We start from the raw sequence: 24308 nt of genomic DNA on the forward strand, positions 1-24308 counted from the left end.
AAGGCTACTGATTTATGTGAGTTAATTTTATTCCCTGCTACTTTGCTGTATGTGTTTATCAGGTTTAGTAGTTCTCTGGTGGAATTTTTGGGATCACTTAAATATACTATCATATCATGTGAAAATAGTGATTTTTGACTTCTTTTCCAATCTGTTTCCATTTCATCTCATTTTGTTTTCTGATTGCTCTGGGTAGAACTTCAAGAAATATATTGAATGAGTAGGGAGAGAGTGGGCAGACTTGACTACTCCCTGATTTTAGTGGGTTGGCTTCACGTTTCTCTCCATTTAGTTTAATATTAGCTACTGGTTTGTTGTGTATGTCTTTAAATATTTTTAGGGATGGGCCTTGAATTCCTATTCTTTCCAGGACCTTTATCATGAAGGGGTGTTGAATTTTGTCAAATGCTTTCTCAGCATCTAATGAAATGATCATGTGGTTTTGTTCTTTCAGTTTGTTTATATAATGGATCACCTTGATGGTTCTCCATATATTAAACCATCCCTGCATGCGTGGGATGAAGCCTACTTGATCACGGTGGATGATTGTTTTGATGTGCTCTTGGATTCGGTTTGCCAGAATTTTATTGAGTATTTTTGCATCGATATTCTTAAGGGAAATTGGTCTGAAGTTCTCTTTCTTTGTTGGGTCTTTGTGTCATTTAGCTGAAAGGGTAATTTTGGCTTCATAGAAGGAATTCGGTAGCACTCCATCTGTTTCAATTTTGTGGAATAGTTTAGATAGTATTGGTATGAGGTCTCCTATGAAATGTCTGATAGAATTCTGTACTGAACCCGCCTGGACCTGTTCTCTTTTTGGTTTGGATACCTTTAATCACTGCTTTTATTTCGTTAGGAGTTGTGGGGTTGTTTAAATGGTTTATTTGTTCCTGATTTAACTTCGGTACCTGGTTTCTGTCTAGGAAATTGTCCATTTCCTTCAGAATTTCATGTTTTGTTGAATATTGCTTTTTGTAGTAGTATCTGATGATTTTTTGAATTCCTCTGATACTGTAGTTATGTCTCCCTTTTCATTTCTCATTTTGTTAATTTGGACACAGTCTCTGTGTCCTCTCATTAGTCTGGCTAAGGGTTTTTGTATCTTGTTGATTTTCTCAGAGAACCAACTTTTAGTTCTGTTGATTCTTTGTATGGTCCTTTTTGTTTCTACTTGGTTGATTTCACCTCTGAGTTTGATTATTTCCTGCCTTCTACTCCTCCTGGGTGTATTTCCTTCTTTTTGTTCTAGCGCTTTTAGATGTGCTGCCAAGCTGCTTATATATACTCTCTCTTGTTTCTTTCTGCACTCAGATCTATGAGTGTTCATCTTAGCACATCTTTCATTGTGTCTCATAAGTTTGTGTATGATGTACCTTCATTTTCATTAAATTCAGAAGTTCATTAATTTCTTTCTTTATTTCTTCTTTGACCAGGTTATCATTGACTAGAGCATTGTTCAACTTCCATTCTTCTCTTATTGTTATTGAAGACCAGCTTTAGCCTGTGATGTTCTGATAGGACACATGTGATTATTTTTATCTTTCTGTATCTGTTGAGGCCTGTTTTATGACTGATTATATGGTCAATTTTGGAGAAAGTTCCAGGGGTGGTGAAAGGATAGAATTTTGCTGTAGGATAGAATGTTCTATAAATATCTGTTAAGTCCATTTGGTTCATGATTTCTCTTAGTCTGTCTATGTCTCTGTTTAATTTCTGTTTCCATGATCTGTCCATTGATGAGAGTGGGGTGTTGAAATCTCCTACTATTATTGTGTGAGTTGCAATGTGTGCTTTGAGCTTTAGTAAGGTTTCTTTTATGTGTGCAGGTGCCCTTGTGTTCGTAGCAGAGACATTTAGAATTGAGAGTTCATCTTGGTGGATTTTTCCTTTGATGAATATGAAGTGTCCTTCCTTATCTTGTTTGATGACTTTTCGTTGAAAATTGATTTTATTTGATATTAGAATGTCTATTCCAGCTTGCTTCTTCAGACCATTTGCTTGGAAAGTTTTTTTCCAGCCTTTCCCTCTGAGGTAATGTCTTTCTTTTCCTCTGAGGTGTGTTTCCTGTAGGCAGCAGAATGCAGGGTCCTCATTGTGTATCCAGTTTGTTAATCTATGTCTTTTTATTGGGGAGTTGAGTCCATTGATGTTAAGAGGTATTAAGGCATAGTGATTGGTGCTTCCTGTTATTTTCGTGTTTGGATGTGAGATTATGTTTGTGTGCTTTTCTTCTCTTTGTTTTGTTGCCAAGACAATTAGTTTCTCAGTTTTTCTAGGGTATACCTTGCCTCCTTATTTTGGGCTTTACCACTTATTATCCTTTGTAGGGCTGGATTTGTAGAAAGATATTGTGTAAATTTGGTTTTGTCATGGGATATCTTGGTTTCTCCCTCTATTTTTTATTGAGAGTTTTACTGGATACAGTAACCTGTGCTGGCATTTGTGTTTTCTTAGGATCTGTATGACATCTTTCCGGGATCTTCTGGCTTACATAGTGTCTGCTGAGAAGTCTGGTGTGATTCTGATAGGTCTGCCTTTATACGTTATTTGACCTTTTTTCCCTTACTGCTTTTAATATTCTTTCTTTGTTTTGTGCATTTTTTGTTTCAACTATTATGTGACAGGAGGACTTTCTTTTCTGGTCCAATCTACTTGGAGTTCTGTAGTCTTCTTGTATGTTGATGGGCATCTCTTTCTTTAGGTTAGGGAAGTTTTCTTCTATGATTTTGTTGAAGATATTTACTGGTCCTTTGAGCTGGGAGTCTTCACTCTCTTCTATACCTATTATCCTTAGGTTTGATCTTCTCATTGTGTCCTTGATTTCCTGTATGTTTTGGACCAGTAGCTTTTTCCGTTTTATGTTATCTTCGAATGTTGTGTCAATGATTTCTATGGAATCTTCTGCTCCTGAGATTCTCTCTTCTATCTCTTGTATTCTGTTTATTGTGCTTGTATCTATAGCTCCTTGTGTCTTTCTTTGGTTTTCTATATCCAGGGTTGTCTCCCTTCGTGCTTTCTTTATTTCTTCTATTTCCGATTTTAATTCCTTTGCCTGTTTGATTGTGTTTTCCTGGAATTCTTTCAGGGATTTTTGTGATTCCTCTCTATATGCTTCTACTTGTTTATTTATGTTTTCCTCTGTTTCTCTAAGCGTGTTCTTCATGTCTTTCTTGAAGTCCTCCATCATCATGGTCAAATGTGATTTTAAATGTAGATCTTGCTTTTCTGGTGTGTTTGGATATTCAGTGTTTGCTTTGGTGGGAGAATTGGCTCCGATGATGCCATGTAGTCTTGTTTTCTGTTACTTGTGTTCCTGTGCTTGCCTCTTGCTGTCAGGTTTTCTCTGGTGTTACCTTGTTATGACATTTCTGAGAGTGGCTAGACTGCCCTATGTGCCTGTGTGTCAGGAGTATTGTAGACCTGTTTTCCTGTTTTTTTTCAGCCACTTATGGGAACAGAGTGTTCTGCTTTTGGGTGTGTAGTCTTTCATGTGTACTGGTCTTCAGCTGTTCCTGTGGCCTGTATACTGAGTCCACCAGGCAGGTCGCTTGGAGCAGAAAAGTTGGTCTTACCTGTGGTCCCCTGGCTTGAGTTGCTTGTGGGGGGGCAGCTTTTGAGCTCTCTGTTAGGGCAGCAACCAAGAGGGCCTGCGCAGCCTTTTCCTCAGGCCCCATGCACCGGGGTCACAGATGGCTTTAGGTGTTTTCCTCTGGAGTCAGAAATGTGGCAGAGTGTAGTCTCTTCTGGCTTCCCAGGCGCGTCTGCTCTTCTGAAAGTTTAGTTCCCCCTCCCGTGGGATTTGGGTGCAGAGAACTGTTGACCAGTTACCTTCAGATCTGGCTGGTGTCTGGACTGCAGGGAATCTGCCATTCGAGTGCCTCTATCTTCAGGTTCCCAGAGGCCATATACAGTTTCCTCTTGGGCCAGGGATGTGGGCAGGAATGGACAGTATTCATGGTTTCTCCCACCCTGCAATCTCAGGAGTGCCCACCTGTCCAGGTTGTGAGCTCTCTCTCCCAAGGGGTTTGGGAGCAGGGAACTCTGGGCAGGGATCATTGGGGTTGGGGCTCCAGCTAAAAACCGGAAGTGTCCAGTCCCAGAGGAATTTTGCCTCTGTGTGTCCTGAGTCCACCAGACATGTCGCTTGGAGCAGAAAAGTTGGTCTTACCTGTGGTCCCTGGGCTGAAGTTGCTAATGGGGGGCTTCTTTTGAGCTCTCTGTGAGGGCAGCAACCAGGAGGGCCTGTGCTGCCTTTTCCCGCGGCCCCTGTGCACAAGGATCCCAGATCGCGTTAGGTGTTTTCCTCTGGAGTCAGAAATGTGGGCAGAGTATAATCTCTTCTGGCTTCCCATCCATGTCTGTCCCTCTGAAGGTTTAACTCTCCCTCCCAAGGGATTTGATCAGGGAGCTTTTGATTGGATCCCTTCAGTTCTGGGCGGTGTCTGGAATGCAGGGGACCTCTTTAATGTTTTTTACAGTCCAGTTTTTATCTCCCTCTCAGTCTGCCTTCTGATTGTTCTTCATCCTATATTTCAGCAGTGCCCCTGTCTCCAATAATTTGTCCCCAACAGCACCATGTCACTAGATATTCACTCTTCCTGGAGCCTCAATTCTCTCAAGGGTTAGGTGTATCTTCTCTCCCTGAGACTAGACCAGGTATTCCTCTGCTGTATATGCATTGGGGGCCTCAAATATGCTGGTGTATGCTGCCTTGTTGGTGGCACAACAAGGAAGACCTTGGGAGTCTAGGAAGACTGCTGGTCCTCCTATGGGGCTCCCCTCTTCCTTTTTTCCAACTTTTCCATAATTTGACCACAAGGGTCCATAGCTTATGTACTTCAGTATCCTGTAAGTATCTCCATCTTACTCTTTCAGCTGCTTCCTTAGCCTCTCAGACAACAGCCATGCTAGGCTCCTGTTTGCAAATGCACCATAGAATCAGTAATATTAGGCCTTGGTGCCACCCTTGAGCTGGATCCCAATTTGGGCCTGTAACTGGACCTCCTTTCACTCAGTCTCTTCTCCATTTTTGTCCCTGCAGTTCTTTCAGACAGGAACAATTCTGGGTTAGAGTTTTTGACTGCGGAATGGCAACCCAATTCCTTCACTTGACATTTTGTCTTTCTACCTGAGGTGGACTCTACCTGTTCCCTCTCCAACTGTAGGGCATTTCCTTTTTTAAAAAAATTTACTTGTTCTTTTATTTATTTACATTTCAAATGTTATCCTCCTTCTCAGTTTACCCTATTCCCCTGTATGAGGTCGCTTCCCCACCCACTGATTCACTCCCAACTCACTGCCTTAGCATTCCCCTACACTGGGATATCAACCCTTCATAGGACTAAGGGCCTTCCCTCCCATGGATGCCAGATAACTCTGTCCTCTGCTACATATGCAGCTGGAGCCCTGGGTCCTTCTATGTGCCTTCTTTCATTGGTGGTTTAGTCCCTGGGAGCTCTGGACTGTCTAGTTGGATGATATTGTTGTTTTTCCTATTGGCTTGCAACCCCCCTCAGTTACCTCAGTCCTTTCTCAAACTCCCATGTGTGTCAGTCTATGGTGGTCTGTCATTCAGTCTCTTCTCCATTCTTTATCCTTCTATTTCCTTTAGCCAGGAGCAATTCAGGGTTAAATTTTTGAGAAGGTTGAATGGCTCCATTCACCAATCAGAGATGTGCCTAACCTCAGGATATTGTCTCTACAGGTTCCCTCTCTCTTTTTTGGGGTGGTGGTGGTATTTCAGCTAATGCCATCCCTGTTGGGTCCTGGGAGCCTTTGTTTTCCTGGCATCTGGGACTTTCTGTAGCCTACCACCCAGTTCTCCATCTTCTATTGCTACACACCTCTGTTCAATTTCCTGATCTTCTGAACATCTCCTCTGTCTCCTTCCAAACCTGAGCCTCGCCCCTGTTTTTCCTCTCCCCGTCCACTATTCCTTTCATGTTCTTCTAACACTAAACCTCCTGTGATTACTTTGCTCTCCTTTTTAAGTAGGACTGAAACATCCATACTTCGGTCTTCTTTCTTCTTGAGCTTCAATGGTCTCTGAGTTGTGTTGTCGGTATTCTGAGATTTTGTCCCAATATCCACTTGTCAATGAATACGTACCCTGTGTGTTCTTTTGTGACTGTGTTAACTCACCCAGGATGATGTTTTCTAGTTCTGTGAATTTCATGAAATCATTCTTTTTAATGGCTGTATAGTACTCCATTGTGTAAATGTACCACATTTTCTGTATCCATTTTTCTGTTGAGGGACATTTGGGTTGTTTCCATTCTCTGGATATTATGAATAAGGCTGCTATGATCACAGTGGAGCATGTGTCCTTGCTATATATTGGAGCATCTTTCTGGTATATACCCATGAGTGTATAGCTGTGTCCTCAGGTAGTTCTATGTCCAATATTCTGAGGGAATTTCTTTTGGAGTCCCTCCCTTTTTGTCCTGAGAATCTCTCACCTCCCAGATCTCTGGTACATTCTAGAGGGTTCCCCTACAACCCATCTTCCAAGGTTGCCTGTTTCCATTTTTTTATCTGACTCTCAGGGCTTTAGTCCTGTTTCCCCCAATACAAGATAATGTTTCTTCTTTTGCCACCTCAGCTTCTTTCCCAGCCTGGTCTCTTCTTCCGTCTGCTCTCCCGCCTACCACGATTGCATTCTTCTCTCTGCCATGTTGATTGGAGCAGGCTCAGTTGTGCCCTTTGGCTTGTTAGTTTTTTGAATTCTGTGGCTGTATCCTGGGAATTCTGTACTTTTTGTCTAATATGCATATATTAGTGAGTACACGCCATGCATGTCCTTTTGGGTCTGAGTTACCTCACTCAGGTTGCCATTGTTGTTAATAGGTAAATAGTATTTCATTTTGCAAATGAACCATGTTTTCATAACACATTCTTCCTTTGGGGGACATATGGGCTGTTTATAATTTCTGTTTGTCACACAGAAGGCCACTATGAACATAGGGGAAGACACACCCTGTGGCATGGTGGCACATCTTCTGGGTATATGCTGGGTCTTCAGGTAGATATATTTCCAATTTTCTGAGGAACCTGCAAGTTTATTTCCAGAGTGGTTGTGCCAGTTTGCAATCCCACCATCAATGGAGGAAGGTTCCTTTTCTCCACATCATTGCCAACATGTGCTGACACCTGAATTTTTGATTTTAGCCATTCTGATTGGTGTACTGTGGAATCTCAGGGCCATTTTGATTTGCATTTTTCTGATCACTGAGGACTTTGATCATTTCTTTAAGTGATTCTCAGGCATTCGAGATTCCTCTTTTTTGAATTCTCTGTTAAGTTTTATACCTCATTTTGAATGTGTGTGTGTGTTTTTTTTTTGTTTTTTGGTGGTTAGCTTTTGAGATTTTTGTGTATTTTCAATACTAACACCTATCAGATGTCAAGTTACTGAACATTTTTTTTCAATCTGTTGTATTTCAATTTGTCCTAATGACAATGTCCTTGTCTTACAGAACTTTTCTGTTTCATGAGGTCCCATTTATCAGTTCTTTATTTAGAGCCTGAGCCATTGTAGCCATTTTATTTAGGAAATAGTCTACTGTGCACATGAGTTCCATGCTCTTTCCCAATTTCCATTTTGTTACATTGTAAATTCAAAGTATCTTGTTTTAGGGTTGAGTTGCTTGACTCACTTGGACTTGAGCTTGTGTAATGTGACAAATACTGTTTTTTTCTGTCTTCTTTGTCAAAGATCAAGTGTCTGTAAGTTTGTATTGGTACAGGGACAGAAACACTGGTCAACAGAATAGAATTCAAGATCCAGAAATAAAATTAAAAACTTACAGACACTTGATCTTTGACAAAGAAGACAAAAAATATACAATGGAAAACAGACAACTCCTTCAAAAACTAGTGTTGGTCTAACTGGCAGACTGTATGTAGAAAAATGAAAATAAAAAAAAAACAATATTTGTTGGGATTTTACTGGGGGTTGCATCGAATCTATTGATTGCTTTGGTAGTGTTATTTTGTTAATTCTACCAATTCATGACCATAGGAGATCTCTCCATTTTCTGAGATCTTCTTTGATTTCTTTCTTGAGAGTTTGTTTGTTTACTTATTCATTCATTCATTCATTCTTTCTTTCTTTCTTTCTTTCTTTATTTATTTATTTATTTTTGCACTCCAGATTTTATTCCCCTTGTGATCCACTCCCTGGGAGTTCTACATCCAATACCTGCTCCCTGTTTCCCGATACTCCCCACCCACCAGTTTCAAGAAAGATGTCACCACCATACCCATCCCAACAGACCTCTAAACTTCCTAGGGCTTCCAGTCCCTTGAGGGTTAGATTCATCTTCTCTGACTTAACCCAGACCTGGGAATCCTCTTCTGTATATGTGTTGGAGGTCTCATCTCAGTTGTTGTATGCTGCCTGGTTGGTGATCCAGTGTCTAATCTCAGGGTCCCAAGTTAATTGAGGCTGCTGGTCCTCTTACAGGGTTGGCCTCCTCTTTAGCTTCCTACAGCTCTTCCCTAATTCAACTGGAGGGTAAGCAGTTTTTTTTTTCATTGGTTGGGTACACATATCAGCACCTGACTCTTTCAGCTGTTTGTTGGGTCTTTTGGAGAGAAGTCATGGTAGGTCCCTTTTTGTGAACACCCCATAGGGTCAGTAATGGTGTCAGGTCTTGGGCTTCCCCTTCAGCTGGACCCCACTTTGGGCCTGTCACTGGACTTTCTTTTCCTCAGGCTCTTCTCCATTTTCATCCTTGCATTGCTTTCGGACAGGAAGAATTATGGGTCAGAGCTTTGGTTGTGTGATAGCAACCCCATCTCTCATTTAATGACCTGTCTTTCTGCTGGTGGCGAATTCAATAATTTCCTTCTCCCCACTGTGGGGCCTTTCATCTAGGGTATCTGCCCTCTCTGATTCCAGAGAATCACTCACTTCCCATGTCTCTGGTACATTCTAGAGTGTCCTCCCAACCTCCTACCTCCTGAATTCACCTGTTTCAATTCTTTCTGCTGGCCTTCAGTGCTTCAGTCCTTTCACCCACACAATATAAGATTAAGTTACACTCTCCCCCAACACCTATCTCCTTTTCCCAACCTGTAGGATATCAATTTGTCTTATTGACTATGTCTGATGCCTTACAGAAGCTTTCTAGTTTCATGAGGTCCCATTTATCAATTCCTGAATTTAGTTCATGAGCCATCGGAGTTCTCGTTAGGAAATTTCTGCCTGTGCCAATGAGTTCAAGGCCCTTTCCCCTCTTTATGTTCTATTAGATTCAGTGTATCTGGTTTTATATTGAGGTCTTCAAAACACTTGCACTTGAGCTTTGTGCATCGTGACAAATATGGGCCTATTTGTAATTTTTTACATACAGACATCCAGATAGAATGGCACCATTTAATGAAGATGCTTTCTTTTTTCCTTTGTATATTTTTGGCTTCTTTGTCAAAGATCAAATGTGCATAAGTGTGTCGTTTTATTTGCACATCACTTCTCTGCATCCTATCCTCTAATTCTTACAGCTTTTCTACCACTTCTTAGCAGGAATATGGGGTTAATAAAGGGCTGAGTACTCGGACTCTTATTTTTTGCACTTTTATAATACACACATCTCTGCATAGACTTCTAATCTGTAAACAGAAACTTATTGTACCTAAATTTATAACAGCCCAAGTTTATGTATACACACACACACACACACACACAAACACACACATACACACACACACACACAGTAGTTGAACATTATGACCATTAGCATTATAACATCAGTAAGCTGTAACCTCGGGTTTTTGGCTTCTCCATCCATGGGCTTTTAACCAGCAACACATTTCTGGGTACTAAATTCCTTGCTGCAGGCTTTAAAACTAATCCAAATGTAGTTAGGTATCTTGTAATACTCATAGTTTTATTTACCAGTGAATATCCAAGATGGTGACGTTATATGACCAGTGATATAGACCAGAGGTTCCAGATGCAGATTAGGGATAGGATTTGACCCTGGGTAAGGACCGCAGGTGAGGGAGGAGTTTCTCAATCTTTGGTAGTGGAAGCTATGGACCTGAGTGGAAGTATCAGCTATTCTGGACTAAGGCACACATAGAGTGGCAGTTGAACAACTCAGTACAAGTTGCATTGAGCCAGATAAATCTGAGTAACTTAGAAAATGTGCACAATAGTAAAACTGTAGATGGGAAATTGAAAACTACTTAACCAAATTAAGCTAATGAGAAGTAAGTATAAGTCAGTCTTATTAGCTTTACTGCTATCAACACTTTGTATTTAGCACTTATGAACAAGCAACCCCGGTCACAAATTAATTTTATTTGTAATAAAATGCCAAGACAAGGTAGTCACTTTATTATTTGTAGTATAGGACTATTAATTATATGGAATGTGTGCCTGCAAACCTGACATATGTATATGGGTGCATATTTGTATATGCACATGCATGTGTACAACTCTGTATATGAATATATGATCATATATACATATAACCTAACTGTGAAAGGTTAGTATCATTTAAAAGCTTCTCAGAAATTACTGTTTTGAGCTCAAATGCTGATCTCTGTGAACAGCAATATTTTGTTATCTGGAATGTAAACTGGGAAAGACATACTTCTTAAGAATATTTAGGAGAAAACCAATGAATATCCTATATATCATTTAAGTAATTTACGCACATGTATTACATTGGCAATGAAGTCAGAAAGCATAGTATGCAATCAACTTTTAGATTCTACATTTGGATCCAGACACACTGTTAAGTGGACTTAGAAAACTGGGTATGAAGAGCAGCACTTAGTTATTGTCTGCTATGTAGCATTTGGTAAGTAGAGAATATGTAGCAGAGGGTGGCATTGTCCAGCATCAATAGGAGGAAAAGCAGTTGGTCCTTGGAAGTCTCCTGTCTTCAATGTGGGGTAATGCAAGAGTATAGATGTTGGAGTGGGTAGGTGGGAGTGGGAGCATCTTCATAGAAGGAGAGGGACAGGGGAGGAGATTCTGGGAGAGGAGGGAAAGGGGATAACATTTGAAATGTAAATATATAAAGTGTCCAAGAAAATTTAAATGAAAAGTAAAATAAATAATAAAAAGGTTTTTTTTGTTGGATATTTTAAAATTTACATTTGAAATGGTATAGCCTTATCCAGTTTCCCATGCATAAACCCCCTATTCCATCTCCCCCTTCCTCTGTTTCTGGGAGAGTGTTCCCCCAGCCTCCCATCCACCCCTACCCAACTCTCTGCTCTGACTTTCCCCTACAATTGGGCACCAAGCCTTGGCAGGACCAAGGGCTTCTCCTCCAATTCGGGGCTGACAATGGCATACTCTGCTACATATGCACCTGGAGCCATGAGTATGTCCACGTATACTCTTGGATGGTGGTTTAGTCCTTAGAAGCTCCGGTTTGTTGGTAATGTTTTTCTTTTTCATTTTGTAATTATTTGAACTTATAATATTTCCTTTTATTTATCGGCTATTGTTTCCTTTTTTTTATTAACTTGTGTTTCTTATTTACATTTCGATTGTTATTCCCTTTCCCAGTTTCCGGGCAAACATCTCCCTAACCCCTCCCCCTCCCCTTCTTTATGGGTGTTCCCCTCCCCATCCTCCCCCTATTGCCGCCCTCCCCCCAACAATCACATTCACTGGGGGTTCAGTCTTAGCAGGACCAAGGGCTTCCCCTTCCACTGGTGATCTTACTAGAATATTCATTGCTACCTATGAAGTCAGAGTCCAGGGTCAGTCCATGTATAGTCCATAGGTAGTGGCTTAGTCCCTGGAAGCTCTGGTTGCTTGGCATTGTTGTTCATAAGGGGTCTCGAGCTCCTTCAGTCTCTTCGAGTTCTTTCTCTGATTCCTTCAACGGGGGTCCCGTTCTCAGTTCAGTGGTTTGCTGCTGGCATTCACCTCTATATTTGCTGTATTCTGGCTGTGTCTCTCAGGAGCGATCTACATCCGGCTTCTGTCGGCCTGCACTTCTTTGCTTCATCCATCCTGTCTAATTGGATGGCTGTATATGTATGGGCCACATGTGGGGCAGGCTCTGAATGGGTGTTCCTTCTGTATCTATTTTCACCTTTGCCCTTGGCAAGAATACCTGCCAAGGGTATTCTTGTTCCCCTTTTAAAGAAGGAGTGAAGCATTCACATTTTGATCATCCATCTTGAGTTTCATTTGTTCTAGGCATCTAGGGTAATTCAAGCATTTGGGCTAATAGTCGCTTATCAATGAGTGCATACCATGTGTGTTTTTCTGTGATTGGGCTACCTCACTCAGGATGATATTTTCCAGTTCCAACCATTTGCCTACGAATTTCATAAAGTCATTGTTTTTGATAGCTGAGTAATATTCCATTGTGTAGATGTACCACATTTTCTGTATCCATTCCTCTGGTGAAGGGCATCTGGGTTTTTTCCAGCTTCTGGCTATTATAAATAAGGCTGCTATGGACATAGTGGAGCACGTGTATTTTTTATATGTTGGGGCATCTTTTGGGTATATGCCGAAGAGACGTATAGCTGGATCCTCAGGCAGTTCAATGTCCAATTTTCTGAGGAACCTCCAGACTGATTTCCAGAATGGTATTATTTTTCTTAAGGGGTTGCAAACCCATTCAGCTCCCTTAATACTTTCTCTAACTTATCCAATTGGGACCCTATTTTCAGTTGGCTGCAAGCCAACCTGTATTTGTCATGATCTGGCAGAGTCTCTCAGAAGACAACAATATCAGGCTCCTTTCAGCATGTACTTCTTGGAATCAGCAATATTGTCTAGGTTTGGTGACTATATATGGGCTGAAACACCAAGTGCAGAGTCTCTGTATGGCCTTTCCTTCAGTCTGTGCTCCCATCTTGTCTCCATATTTCCTCTTATGAATATTTTTGTTCTACCTTCTAAGAAATACTGAAGCATCTAAACTTTGGTTGTCCTTCTTGAGCTTCATATGGATAGTCCATAAGGTAATCAGAGCTTTTGGGCTAATATCCACTTATCAGTGAGTGCATGCCACGTGTGATTTTTTGTGTTTGGCTTACTACACTGAGGATGATATTTTATACTTTCATCCATTTGTGTAAGAATTTTATTTTTCATGAAGTCATTCTTTTTAATAGTTGAGTAGTATTCCATTGTGTAACTGTACCACATTTTCTGTCTCCATTCTTTTCTTAAAGGACATCTGTGTTCTTTCCAGCACCTGTCTATTATTAAGAAGGCTGCTGTGACCATAGTGGAGTATGTGTCCTTGTTATACAGTGGAACATCTTTTGGGTATATGCTGAGGAGTGGTATAGCTGATTCCTCAGGTAGTCCTATGTCCATTTTTTCTTAGGAAACTCCACACTAATTTCCAGAGTGATTGTATCAGCTTTCAATCCCAGCAACAATGGAAAAGTATTCCTCTTTCTCCACATCCTCGCCAGCATCTGCTGTCACCTGAGTTTTTTATCTTATCCATTCTGACTGGTATGAGGTAGAATCTCAGAGTTGTTTTGATTTGCATTTCCCTGATGTCTACGGATGTTCAACATTTCTTTAGGTACTTTTCAGCAATTCCATATTCCTCACTGAGAATTCTTTGTTTACTTCTGTACCACATTTTTTAATAGGCTTATTGGAGGTTGGTGGGAAGGGGTTGTTGGTTGGTTGGGGAAACACCCTCATAGAAGAAGTGGAAGGGAAAATGAGCTAGGGGCTTATGGATTTCAATCCAGGAAAGGGGATATTATTTGAAATGTAAATAAAAATATCCTAGTGAAAAAGCAGAAACAATAAATGATTATTATTATTATAAACAAGGGAATGAAACAATTTGGATTCTTCTACCTACTGACTGCCAGTTGAAAACACCATATGTTGAAAATGCGATCTTTTTTTCCATTGGCTGTTTTTAGCTCCTATGTCAAAGATCAAATGACTGTAGGTGTGTATGTTCATTTCAGACTCTTCATTTCTATACCATTGATCTACCAGTCTGTCTCTGTCCCAAAACCAAACAGATTTTATCACTATTACTCTGTAATACATCTTGAGGTCAGGGACTATGATTAACCCAGAAGTTCTTTTATTGTTGAGAATAGTTTTTGCTTCCCTGGGTTTTTTTGTTATTCCAAATGAATTTGCAAGTTTCTCTTTCTAATTCTATGAAGAATTGAGTTGGAATTTTGATGGGAATTGCACTGAATTTGTAGATTGCTTTTGGCAAGATGGCCAATTTTACAATATCAATCCTGCCAATCCTTGAGCAGGGGAGATCTTTCCATCTTCTGAGGTCTTTCTTCAGAGACTTGAAGTTCTTGTCATACAGATATTTTGCTTCCTTGATGAGAGTTCCACAGAGGTATTTTATATTAATTGTGACTATTATGAAGGGTGTCATTTCCCTAATTTCATTCTCAGCCTGTTTTTCCTTTGTGTAGAGGAAGGCCACTCATTTGTTTGAGTTAGTTTTATACCCAGCCACTTTGCTGCCATTTACCACATTGAGGATTTCTCTGGTAGATCTTTTGGGCTTATTTAAATATACTGTCATATCATCTGCAAATAGTGATATTTTGAGTTCTTCCTTTCTAACTATATCCTCTTTGCCTCATTTTTTTCCAATTGCTCTAGGTATAATTTGAGTACTACATTGAATAAGAAGGGGGAGATTGGGCAGCCTTGTCTAGTTCCTGATTTTAGTGGGATTATTTAAAGTTTCTCTCCATTTAGTTTGATGTTGTCTACTGGTTTGTTGTATAGTGCTTTTACTATGTTCAGGTATGGGCCTTGAGTTTCTGATCTTTCCAAGACTTTTAACATGAAGGGATGTTGGATTTTATCAAACGCGTTTTCAGCATCTAATGAGATGATTATGTGGCTTTTTCTTTGAATTTGTTTATTTGGTGAATAATCTTGATGAATTTCTGTATAATGAACCATCCCTGCATCCCTGTGATGAAGCCTACTTTATCATGATGTATGATCATTTTAATGTGTTCCTGGATTTGTTTTGTAAGATATTTATTGAGTAATTTTTCATTGATATTCATAAGAGGAATTGGTCTGAAATTTTCAAAGAGACCAATCAGTATGACTGTGCTAGAGCATAGACTTGTAAACATTTTTCTGTGTAGGGTCAGCTCATGAATACTTATTTTCCATAGAAAGAACATATGGCCACAATCATTTAGTGCCATCTTTCTATTAAAAAATGGACAACAGGATGTGACATAGATTTGTAAAAATTTATTCATAAGTGCAGGTGCAGGTTATGATTTGCTGTCTTTCATGCCGTACTTTGTTGTCTGAAATAAAGAATTAGAATTGAAGAATACATGCTTTTACTAGTCTTTCCCAGACGATTCCCATGGTCTGGACCACTGTACTAGGGCTAGTAAAATAAGAAAAAAGACAATATATGACTTCTCATGATTTTTCGGTAGGATCCACCAGAACGATAAGATAAAATGAATTTCAGGAAACAAAAGTACCTGAAGTAATGTGAGAAAGGGAGATGTGTATTTTTCACAGATACTAACATAGATAAGGTGATTTAAATTGTGTTAATAGTGTTATTACATAATATCAAACACTGTAGTGTTACTTATTTTTAAATTAGGATATATGAATAATCATATCCTGACTAAATATCCATAGATATAATATGATGAAATCCCTACCGTATGCTATCTGCTAAGCTTTATTCATCGTTTTCATAATTATGTTATATATACTCTCTCCTTCATCCTAGTAGAGCTATTTGTGTGTATTTCCCCTGTCTTCATGACCTATTCTCTCCTCAGTTTATATGGTCTAATTATTCTTCCCTATACATGACATGTTACTAGTGAACTCGCTTATGGAATGGAGCCATGGTATTTTCACATTGTGAGACTACTTTTTCCCCATTCCTTCTAGATATTTGAACTTTTATACTTTTTACAAGTTCAACTTTGGTGCAAATTTGCAGCAATATTGAGTCCATAAAGTTGTGAACAAAGCAATGAATAACAAATGTGTAATATAAGCTTGTAACATCTTGAACAGTGTGTAACCACTTTCTCAATCCTATTGATTTAAGAGTAGTACAAATACCTTAAAGAAAGAACTGGTTTATTTTACTACAGTGCAAGCAGTTTGGATTATAGACCAGTTGTAGCATAACAGAGACCCCCCATATTGTTAGAGTCAAATGCCTTTGATTTTTTTCTCACTATATTTAGCATATGGATTTTTGTTTTTAATGAATGAACAACAATCTTGTTTACATCCTTTTAAGTCTTGATGCTAATTTTTATCATACAAATTTAGATGTAGAGTATCTCTGAATTCAAGCAAAAATATATGAGTGTACGGAATGAAATTTAGATCCTCTGTATTAGTCTCTGCAATGTTGTGCTAATTTCTTCTGGCACTACATTTTCAGTTCTGTGTTGGTAACCATGCAGAAAATGGGGTGATATTGTAGAATCATTGTTATCATAGGTGCTTGTAAACAATTTACCAGAAAATTACATCAACCAATTTTTAGGAAAATCACAATCCACATTCGGAATTTACACTTGAAAACTTATCAATCACTGTGACTGATTTGTTTGGTGCTGGGACAGAGACAACAAGCACAACACTGAGATATGCTCTGTTGCTCCTGCTGAAGTGTCCAGAGGTCACAGGTAAGGACACAGGTGGTGAACCTTGGCATTCTCATTGTATGCTGGGAAGACGTTGTTGATGTCCTGTGTATTATTCTTAGAAAAGTCTGCCCTTGACTTTTTGTGCTACTGGCCAGAAAGTGTAGGATGAATGAGAGGAATGAAGAGACTGTCCACATAGGAAAAGAATGCTGTTAAGTGTCTGGGTTCTTTTGGAGATAATCTGGGAAAGGCACTTACAGCCTTCTTTGGCTTGCTTTGCCTATACATTTTTTGTCCCCAAATTAGGTTTTCAGAGCAGGCAACTTTTTGTACTTACCTTCTTTGTTTCTAATAAACCTAATTTTGAGGTATACAGAGGTGAAAACTTACTTCACTGAAATAAGCATGAATTCTGGAATTTCTGAGCTTATCTGAGATAATGTCTACTCTGAGAAGGAGTAAAAATAATAAATTCATTAGAAAGTTATTTCCATATAAGGCAATAGTTATAGAAAAAGGAATGTTATTATTTCAAATATCCATTTCCATGCAACCTATATTGCTCACACTTATTCCAGTTGTACCAGCAGCATTTATTTTAAAAATATTATTATAGAAAAGTTATTCTACTATTATTATTTTACAGTATTTATTAAGTTATCTATCATGCTTCTGAATAGGTCTGTATACTTAAAATTTAAGAAAAAAATATATTACTGGATAGAACAAAAGTTTCCCTATGACACTTATGTAGCCAGATAGCTTTAAATGTTACTATTGCACATGTGGTAAGTATGCAGTTTTAATGCTTTCATTAGTCTAACATCTGGAGATAGAAAAAAGGAAATAACAAAGTGCGACAGACGTTTTTCTTATATTATTGTCATCAGAGTAAATAGAGCATCCATAAGAACTGTCTTAATTTCTTCCAAAGGGGACGTGGTTCCCTCTGTTTCCTCTTAAAGGGGAGTGTGTACCCTGGAGAAAGCATCTGATTGTGCCAACCCAAAAGTTACTTTTAAATACATTCAATATTTTAGCATATATGAAGTTCACCTCTCAATTTTATGTAATTTACATTAAAGTGACTCTAGCAAAAATATGAATAATAATTAATAATTAAAGGGTAGGAGAAATGGAAAATGTCACATGATTAAGAGCTTCACAAAAATACTTAAATACAACAGTGTAATGAGGAACAAAGAAAAATGGGGCAGGGAAGATGACACTGTAACATAGATATCAGATGAACATGTAAACTACATTTCTACAGTTACAGTATGGATGTCGATTGAAAACAATAAGGAGCCAACATAGGGCTATAAAAGGTTTATAAAAGGGGTCTCTTCTTGCTTGGGCTCCCTTTCTACCCACAGTCCTGCAGTGACTAAGTGTCCCCCATGGAAGAAGACAGAGTTGCTTTTAAAGAGTCAGCCTAAGTAGCCCTGTATTCAAAGATCTTTAGTGGCTGACAGAGAAAGAGCAATCTACAGGGATGAAAGGGGAAGAGTGACCATGTTCCAGTTCCAGAATTGAGAGGATCAGAGCACCTTTCTCTAATTTGCTTGTGAATTTTAGTGGCAAGATCTACCTCTTAGTTAAGTTAGTAACTGTGTGTGTGTGTGTGTGTGTGTGTGTGTGTGTGTGTTATCTATCACCTTAATAAACCATTCTAAATACTCTGCAATGTGAAGAGAATGAAACCACTAATCCAAGAAACAGTCACAGAATTTCAGAACATCAGACTAAATATAAGCATGACATCCTCTAGAAAGACCCCTGAGTCACATGTAAACACTTGCCTTGAGACTGCTAAGCAAAAATGTAAGCCTGGACTCCAGTATTCGTAGAAATGTGTCTTTTCTTAATGAAACACCTGAGAATATTTTTATCTACTTCTCTGAATCAGGGTCAAGGAAGTCATGGGCTCCAGGAATCAGAACAGCCCACATAGAAAGATAAGATAAAGGCTAGGTTTCTGGACACATGACCTATAGAGATCTCTATTCTGTCTTTACCATGTGGATCCTGCATGCATGAACAAAGATGAGGGAAAAAGGAGAAGTAATATGTGGTCTGATGCCTACATCAACTGAGCTTTTATTTCAAGAGCTATGAATTTAAATACTTAGATACAATTTTAAACTCATAAAATGGAATATTGCAAACTAAATATAAATGACTAGTACTAGTAGAAGATGATCAAATTTTTCATGATGGATAATCATATTTATATACTGTCAATGAATCTCACAGTGAAAATTGGAATAACTAAATTCTGAAATCAAACACATTGTTCATGAAGTAACAGAAAGTGTGATGCTTGTGTTGTCTTTTTGAAGCTGTCTTTTAGCATATGGAATATAACTGTAATTCATGCTTTTCATTTTTCACAACAGAAGATATTTTATGTAATTGGCTGCATAGCAAACATTAATTATTGACAAATATGTTTATACTTCAGAAGCACTTGTTGACTTTGACGGTGACCTATTATGAACATTATATCCCACCAAATTTCTCTCTCTCTCTCTCTCTCTCTCTCTCTCTCTCTCTCTCTCTCTCTCTCTCTCTCTCTCACACACACACACACACACACACACACTAAAGATATTTTAAGATATATTTTTGACAAAAATTCAATGTTTGATTTCTAATTATCTTTTTCAGACTATGATATGACGGTTATTTATGTTGTTATGCTACTTGAAGTATTTACTTAATCCTTTTGTTCTTGTTATTATAATAATACATAGTGATGTATTTTAACAGCTATTAGTGAGATAGTGATATGCATCTATATATAGCATATCTGCATGCCTTAATGTACTCCTGGATATAAAATGCATTTGTAATGCTACTTTTGTGCATCATGTAGTCATGCATTGTGATAAACAATTTACTTCTTTCCCATTTCAACACTTCTACTGTGACCAACCAGCTAAAGTCCAGGAAGAGATTGATCGTGTGGTTGGCAAACATCGCAGCCCTTGCATGCAGGACAGGAGCCGCATGCCCTACACAGATGCCATGATTCATGAGGTCCAGAGGTTCATTGACCTCATTCCTACCAACCTGCCACATGCGGTGACCTGTGACATTAAGTTCAGGAACTACCTAATACCCAAGGTAAGCTTTCCTTTTCTCTGCTGCACATCTGTGCTGTGTGCTCCAGTCTTCTCAGTCACACTTTACCTTTGATTCCTACATTTTTTCTCCCCATTCTTTCATGGTATTCCCTGAGGATTGAGGATATGATTGAATCCTTAACCCTCATTTTTTTCTTTTCCTTATTTCTCTATCCATGCTTAAACTTATCACTTCTATCATACTTGCCCTGTTCTTTGATAATATACACATTCAATTATACCCCTTTATTACATATTTTTTCCTTGGACTGTGAGTTTCCCATTGGGAATGCTATGTAGGTTTCTACATAACTTCTTACATACATCACATTTTGTTTAAGCCTTCATTTTTTTGCCAACTTTCCCTTTCATATAACTTTACTACCTCTTTAAATCCTGCCCCCAGTACTGTCCTTTCTACTTTCATTTAACATGTATTCTACTACCCCCATGCGTTTCCACTGACAATCACCTGCATTTAGCTATCTAGTCCCAACATATACCCTAAGTTAAAAAGCCTAAAACACACAAATATTTTAACCATGACTCTCAAGGTAGAGAAAATATGTAGCATTTGTATCTTTGAGCTGTATGACCTAAGTAAGTATACGTTTTTCTCATGAGTATGAGAAGTGTTCTCTTCTTTTGGGTAGGGTCATCCAAGCATTTCTGGATTTAACCAGTCTGGTTGTGATGAATAATGTTTTTGATATGAACTTTGTAAGGGTAAATTTTATTCACCTGATGAAGTTGTCATCTAGGTTTAATGCTAAATAAGCACATCCTTTCTTGTTCTTTTTGAACTCTGGTTGGCTGGTTTAACTCAGTTCTTTTGGCCCAAACTTCTCTCCAAGCTGACTGATTCAATCTGACTTCTCTCAGATTCTCACCCAATCAAACTAACTCTGGCAATCTATTCTAATCTTTTGACTCTTTATATTGTCTGAGTCATTCTGACTTTACTTGTGTCTAACTTGTTCTCCTTGAAACCTGTCTCTGTAAATCTGCCCCTGATAAAAACTGCTGCTGAACTCCACAAAATGAACTACCATGAACTCCACTCCTTTCTCCTGTCTTTTAGGTCACTGAACTAATGCAACTAATTAAATGGAACTCAGAGATTTATATGTCTCTGTCTCCTGAGTGCTGGGATTAAGGGTGTATGCTACCATTCCTGGACCTATGCTTTGGTTTAACTGAAACTTCCTCTATGCAATACTGGTCTTGAACTCAGAGGTTTGTTTGCCTTTGTCTCCTGGAATTTAAGGCATATCTGTATTATAGCCAGGTCACACAGATCTAAAAGGAGTTTGGATATGATCTCTTGCCCAAGCAGCCATGTTGCTTGCTTAAAATTCTGCTAGAGATGATGATTTCACTACTGAAGTACTGACCTAAAATTGATCTGAAGGCACTTTAGTAACATCACTGTCACAGTTCTCATACTCTTCCTATGCTTTCTCTGTCATAAATATACCTGATATTCTTTAAACTTAATCTTACCTATGGACCAGAAGATTGAACTATGTTATTTACTATTTTCCTTATAAGTCATGAATTTTTGTAACTTGCTTGTTTGTTACTCTTCTGTGTGTCATTACAGGGAACAACAATAATAACATCACTCTCATCAGTGCTGCATGACAGCAAGGAATTCCCCGACCCAGAGATATTTGACCCTGGCCACTTTTTAGATGGGAATGGAAAGTTTAAGAAAAGTGACTATTTCATGCCTTTCTCAGCAGGTAATAGAAACTCATTTCCATGGTTCCAGTGACATGCAGAACCGTGGGGACTTAGAGTGTGACTCTACATGTGCTGATAGCTTGCATCTGCATGATAAGGAGCATAATTTTCATTGTGTATGCACTGTCCTTGATATGACCACCTTCTTTATCAGGGTATGAAAATGAGTGTTTTGATTGTTTATCAGTTATTCATAAATTGAGAAACCTAGAGTATAGGGAATTTGCTTTCTTCTTTTAGGTAAATTACAGAAATACCAAGGATACCATTCTAGAAACTAAACTTCACTTACATTTTACTTACTCCCCATGAAAATGGAGACTTCTTCAAAATTAAATTCCTTCTTTGCTCTTACTCACCTCCAGACTGGATAATAAGCTATGTCTCCTAAAACATAGAAAAGCACCAAGGGGCCTAAAACATATACAGGAAACAGAGGAGTGATTACTTCATGCCAATACAGTATAGTTAATGCATGTGAGATTATCACATATCCCTAGGCCAGAGGGATACTGGGAAAAGTTCATACCTTGCTCTTTCACACATTACATTTTGTACAAAACATAGAGCAGCATTCTCATTAAAATGTCTAACTTACTCAAAGGGTATAGGTCACAAATAATATTCAAAAGAAAATGGAGATCATTTCTTTGATGTTTGTTAACCAATTGAAGAGGACATTTTCTCTCTTTTGAAAAATTTTCAGATCACCTTAGTTTGATGAAAATATTGTAGATATGCCATCATGCCCTGCAGTGGCCTCAGGGTTCCCCTCTCCCAAATTCAGGGTATGAACAGTGGATATAAAGTACATTTCTGTAGTGTGTGTGCTACCTTAGTTTTATGTTCTTTATGAAAAATTAAAAACCTCCCCCTCCACAACTTTCCTCTTGCTTTGAATATAGGTAAGATCATAACATCTATCTAGGTGACTAGTACTTTTGAATGATGTATTCTTTGATATCATATGTTAGTTTGAAAAATGACTCTTTTTGTCTAAAATGTTTTTCCTTTAGCCATCCATTAATCTAAAAAAATGTATGCTTTAACTCAGTAGTTACTGTTATTCCCTTGTATTTTTTGTACCAGTGCAGTACATCTCAGGTCAACACCGTGTACAAGGAATAATTACCTTTTTTGGCATTTTCCTCCTAGGAAAACGGATGTGTGCAGGAGAGGGCCTAGCCCGCATGGAGTTATTTTTATTCCTGACCACGATTTTACAAAACTTTAAGCTGAAATCTGTACTTCACCCAAAGGATATCGATACAACTCCAGTTTTCAATGGATTTGCCTCTCTGCCACCATTTTATGAGCTGTGCTTCATTCCTCTCTAAAGAGATCAAATTGGCTGGGGATTTAGCTCAGTGGTAGAGCGCTTACCTAGGAAGCGCAAGGCCCTGGGTTCGGTCCCCAGCTCCGAAAAAAAGAACCAAAAAAAAATAAATAAATAAATAAATAAAGAGATCAAATTGCCTGGCTCCGGATGTATTGTATTTTCTCCCTTCAAATAACTCCTACAGTCCTCAAGATTCAAGAAATATACACATTGCATTTTCCAGTTTCTGGAGTCACTGCTCACATATATCTGCACTTCCCTATTCTCTGTAACAGTCTCCCAATCTCATGTACCTATGTATATCTAAATTTGAGTTCTTACTGTGGTTTAGCTATAGCACTGGTAATTCACAGAAATTTATCTTCTTTATGTTCTCAAAAATAAGATCTTTTGATTGAGTTGCCTTTGTTCAGTGTTTCCTTACAATTCAGGCTAAAACCAAAACACTAGATTCTCAATATATCATGTTGTTCCGTATAATGATAACAGAGCATGTAAAGTGGCAGTTCTGGGGAGGAACAGGTTCCTCCTGTTGCCCTTTTCATTCAAGTCTGAAGACCCAACCTTCATCTTCAGTGCATGTCTCAAAGTCAGTGCATGTGCTCATTATACCAGGGTTTGAGAGGCAGGCACAGGAGGATCCCTTGGGTTTCCTGGTCACCATACTAGATTAATAGCCATACTAGGGAGATAAACTGTTTCGCAAAACAAGACAAGATGTTTCTAACAGAAACAGTACTAGTAAAAGTTTTACTTCTGGCCTTTACATAGATATGACTCTCTTCTCAAACATGCAACTAGTCATGCACACATTATCTTCCCCTTTAACTAATATAAAAGGGAACGTGAATGGGAGATTAGTAAGAAAGCTTTTTTTTCCTGAATGTTAAGTATAGCCACTAGCAGTATTTGTGTTTGAAACATATAAATGCTGATGAGAAACTGAAGAACTCTGTAGACAAATACAATGAAGACAACTCACAGGGAGGAATAAACATGCAGGTTGTGTGAAGATTTGCTTTCAACAATACTGACAAAAAACTCTTAGTGCTTTTTCCTTTGATTTATTCTTTCTTCATATAGAATCTCCTCACTACAGCCCCTCCCCCAACATTCCACTTCTTCAAGTTCCTCTTGAAGGAACCGTTATTCTTCCCCAGATCCATTGTTCTTTCATTTCCCTTCAGAAAATAGCAGGCCTTCTAGGGATATCAAGCCAACTTGGCATTAAAAGGTGTGGCGAGATTAGCTACAAATCGTCATATCAAGGTCCTACTCGACAAGGAAGAGGAAAATGGTCCAAAGAGTAGACAAATGAGGCAGAGATACCCAGAATTCCTCCTGTTAGGAGTCCCCAAAACACTAAGCTATGCAACCACATCATGTATGCAGAGGACCTAATGCAGACCCCTTTGGTCTTTGCTTCCATCTATGTGAACTGTTATGGCTCTGAATAGTTGATTATCTAGGCTGTGTTCTCATAATGATTTTTT

At 38.6% G+C, this 24308-nt stretch overlaps 1 protein-coding gene across 7 annotated transcripts in view; it reads left to right on the forward strand.

Annotated features, from left to right (window-relative positions):
• Window positions 1-22957, forward strand: part of Cyp2c6 (cytochrome P450, family 2, subfamily C, polypeptide 6) — a 37779-nt gene extending 14822 nt beyond the window's left edge. For 3 of the 7 annotated variants that reach the window (XM_087550334.1, XM_087550350.1, XM_087550372.1), the window contains 4 exons: window positions 16500-16641; window positions 19544-19731; window positions 21476-21631; window positions 22632-22957. In XM_087550334.1, the coding sequence (XP_087406460.1) occupies window positions 16500-16641; window positions 19544-19731; window positions 21476-21631; window positions 22632-22661 (516 nt within the window). In that variant the 3' untranslated portion in view covers window positions 22662-22957. Of the gene's footprint in view, window positions 1-16499; window positions 16642-19543; window positions 19732-21333; window positions 21632-22631 lie in introns of all 7 variants that reach the window. The other 4 variants (XM_087550341.1, XM_087550361.1, XR_015619959.1 and 1 more) reach the window with 3 other exon arrangements.
• The last annotated feature ends 1351 nt before the right edge of the window (window positions 22958-24308 follow it).

This window comes from Rattus norvegicus, chromosome 1, assembly GCF_021556685.1.
Source record: "Rattus norvegicus strain SHRSP/BbbUtx chromosome 1, alternate assembly SHRSP_T2T, whole genome shotgun sequence".
Lineage (NCBI taxonomy): Eukaryota > Metazoa > Chordata > Mammalia > Rodentia > Muridae > Rattus > Rattus norvegicus.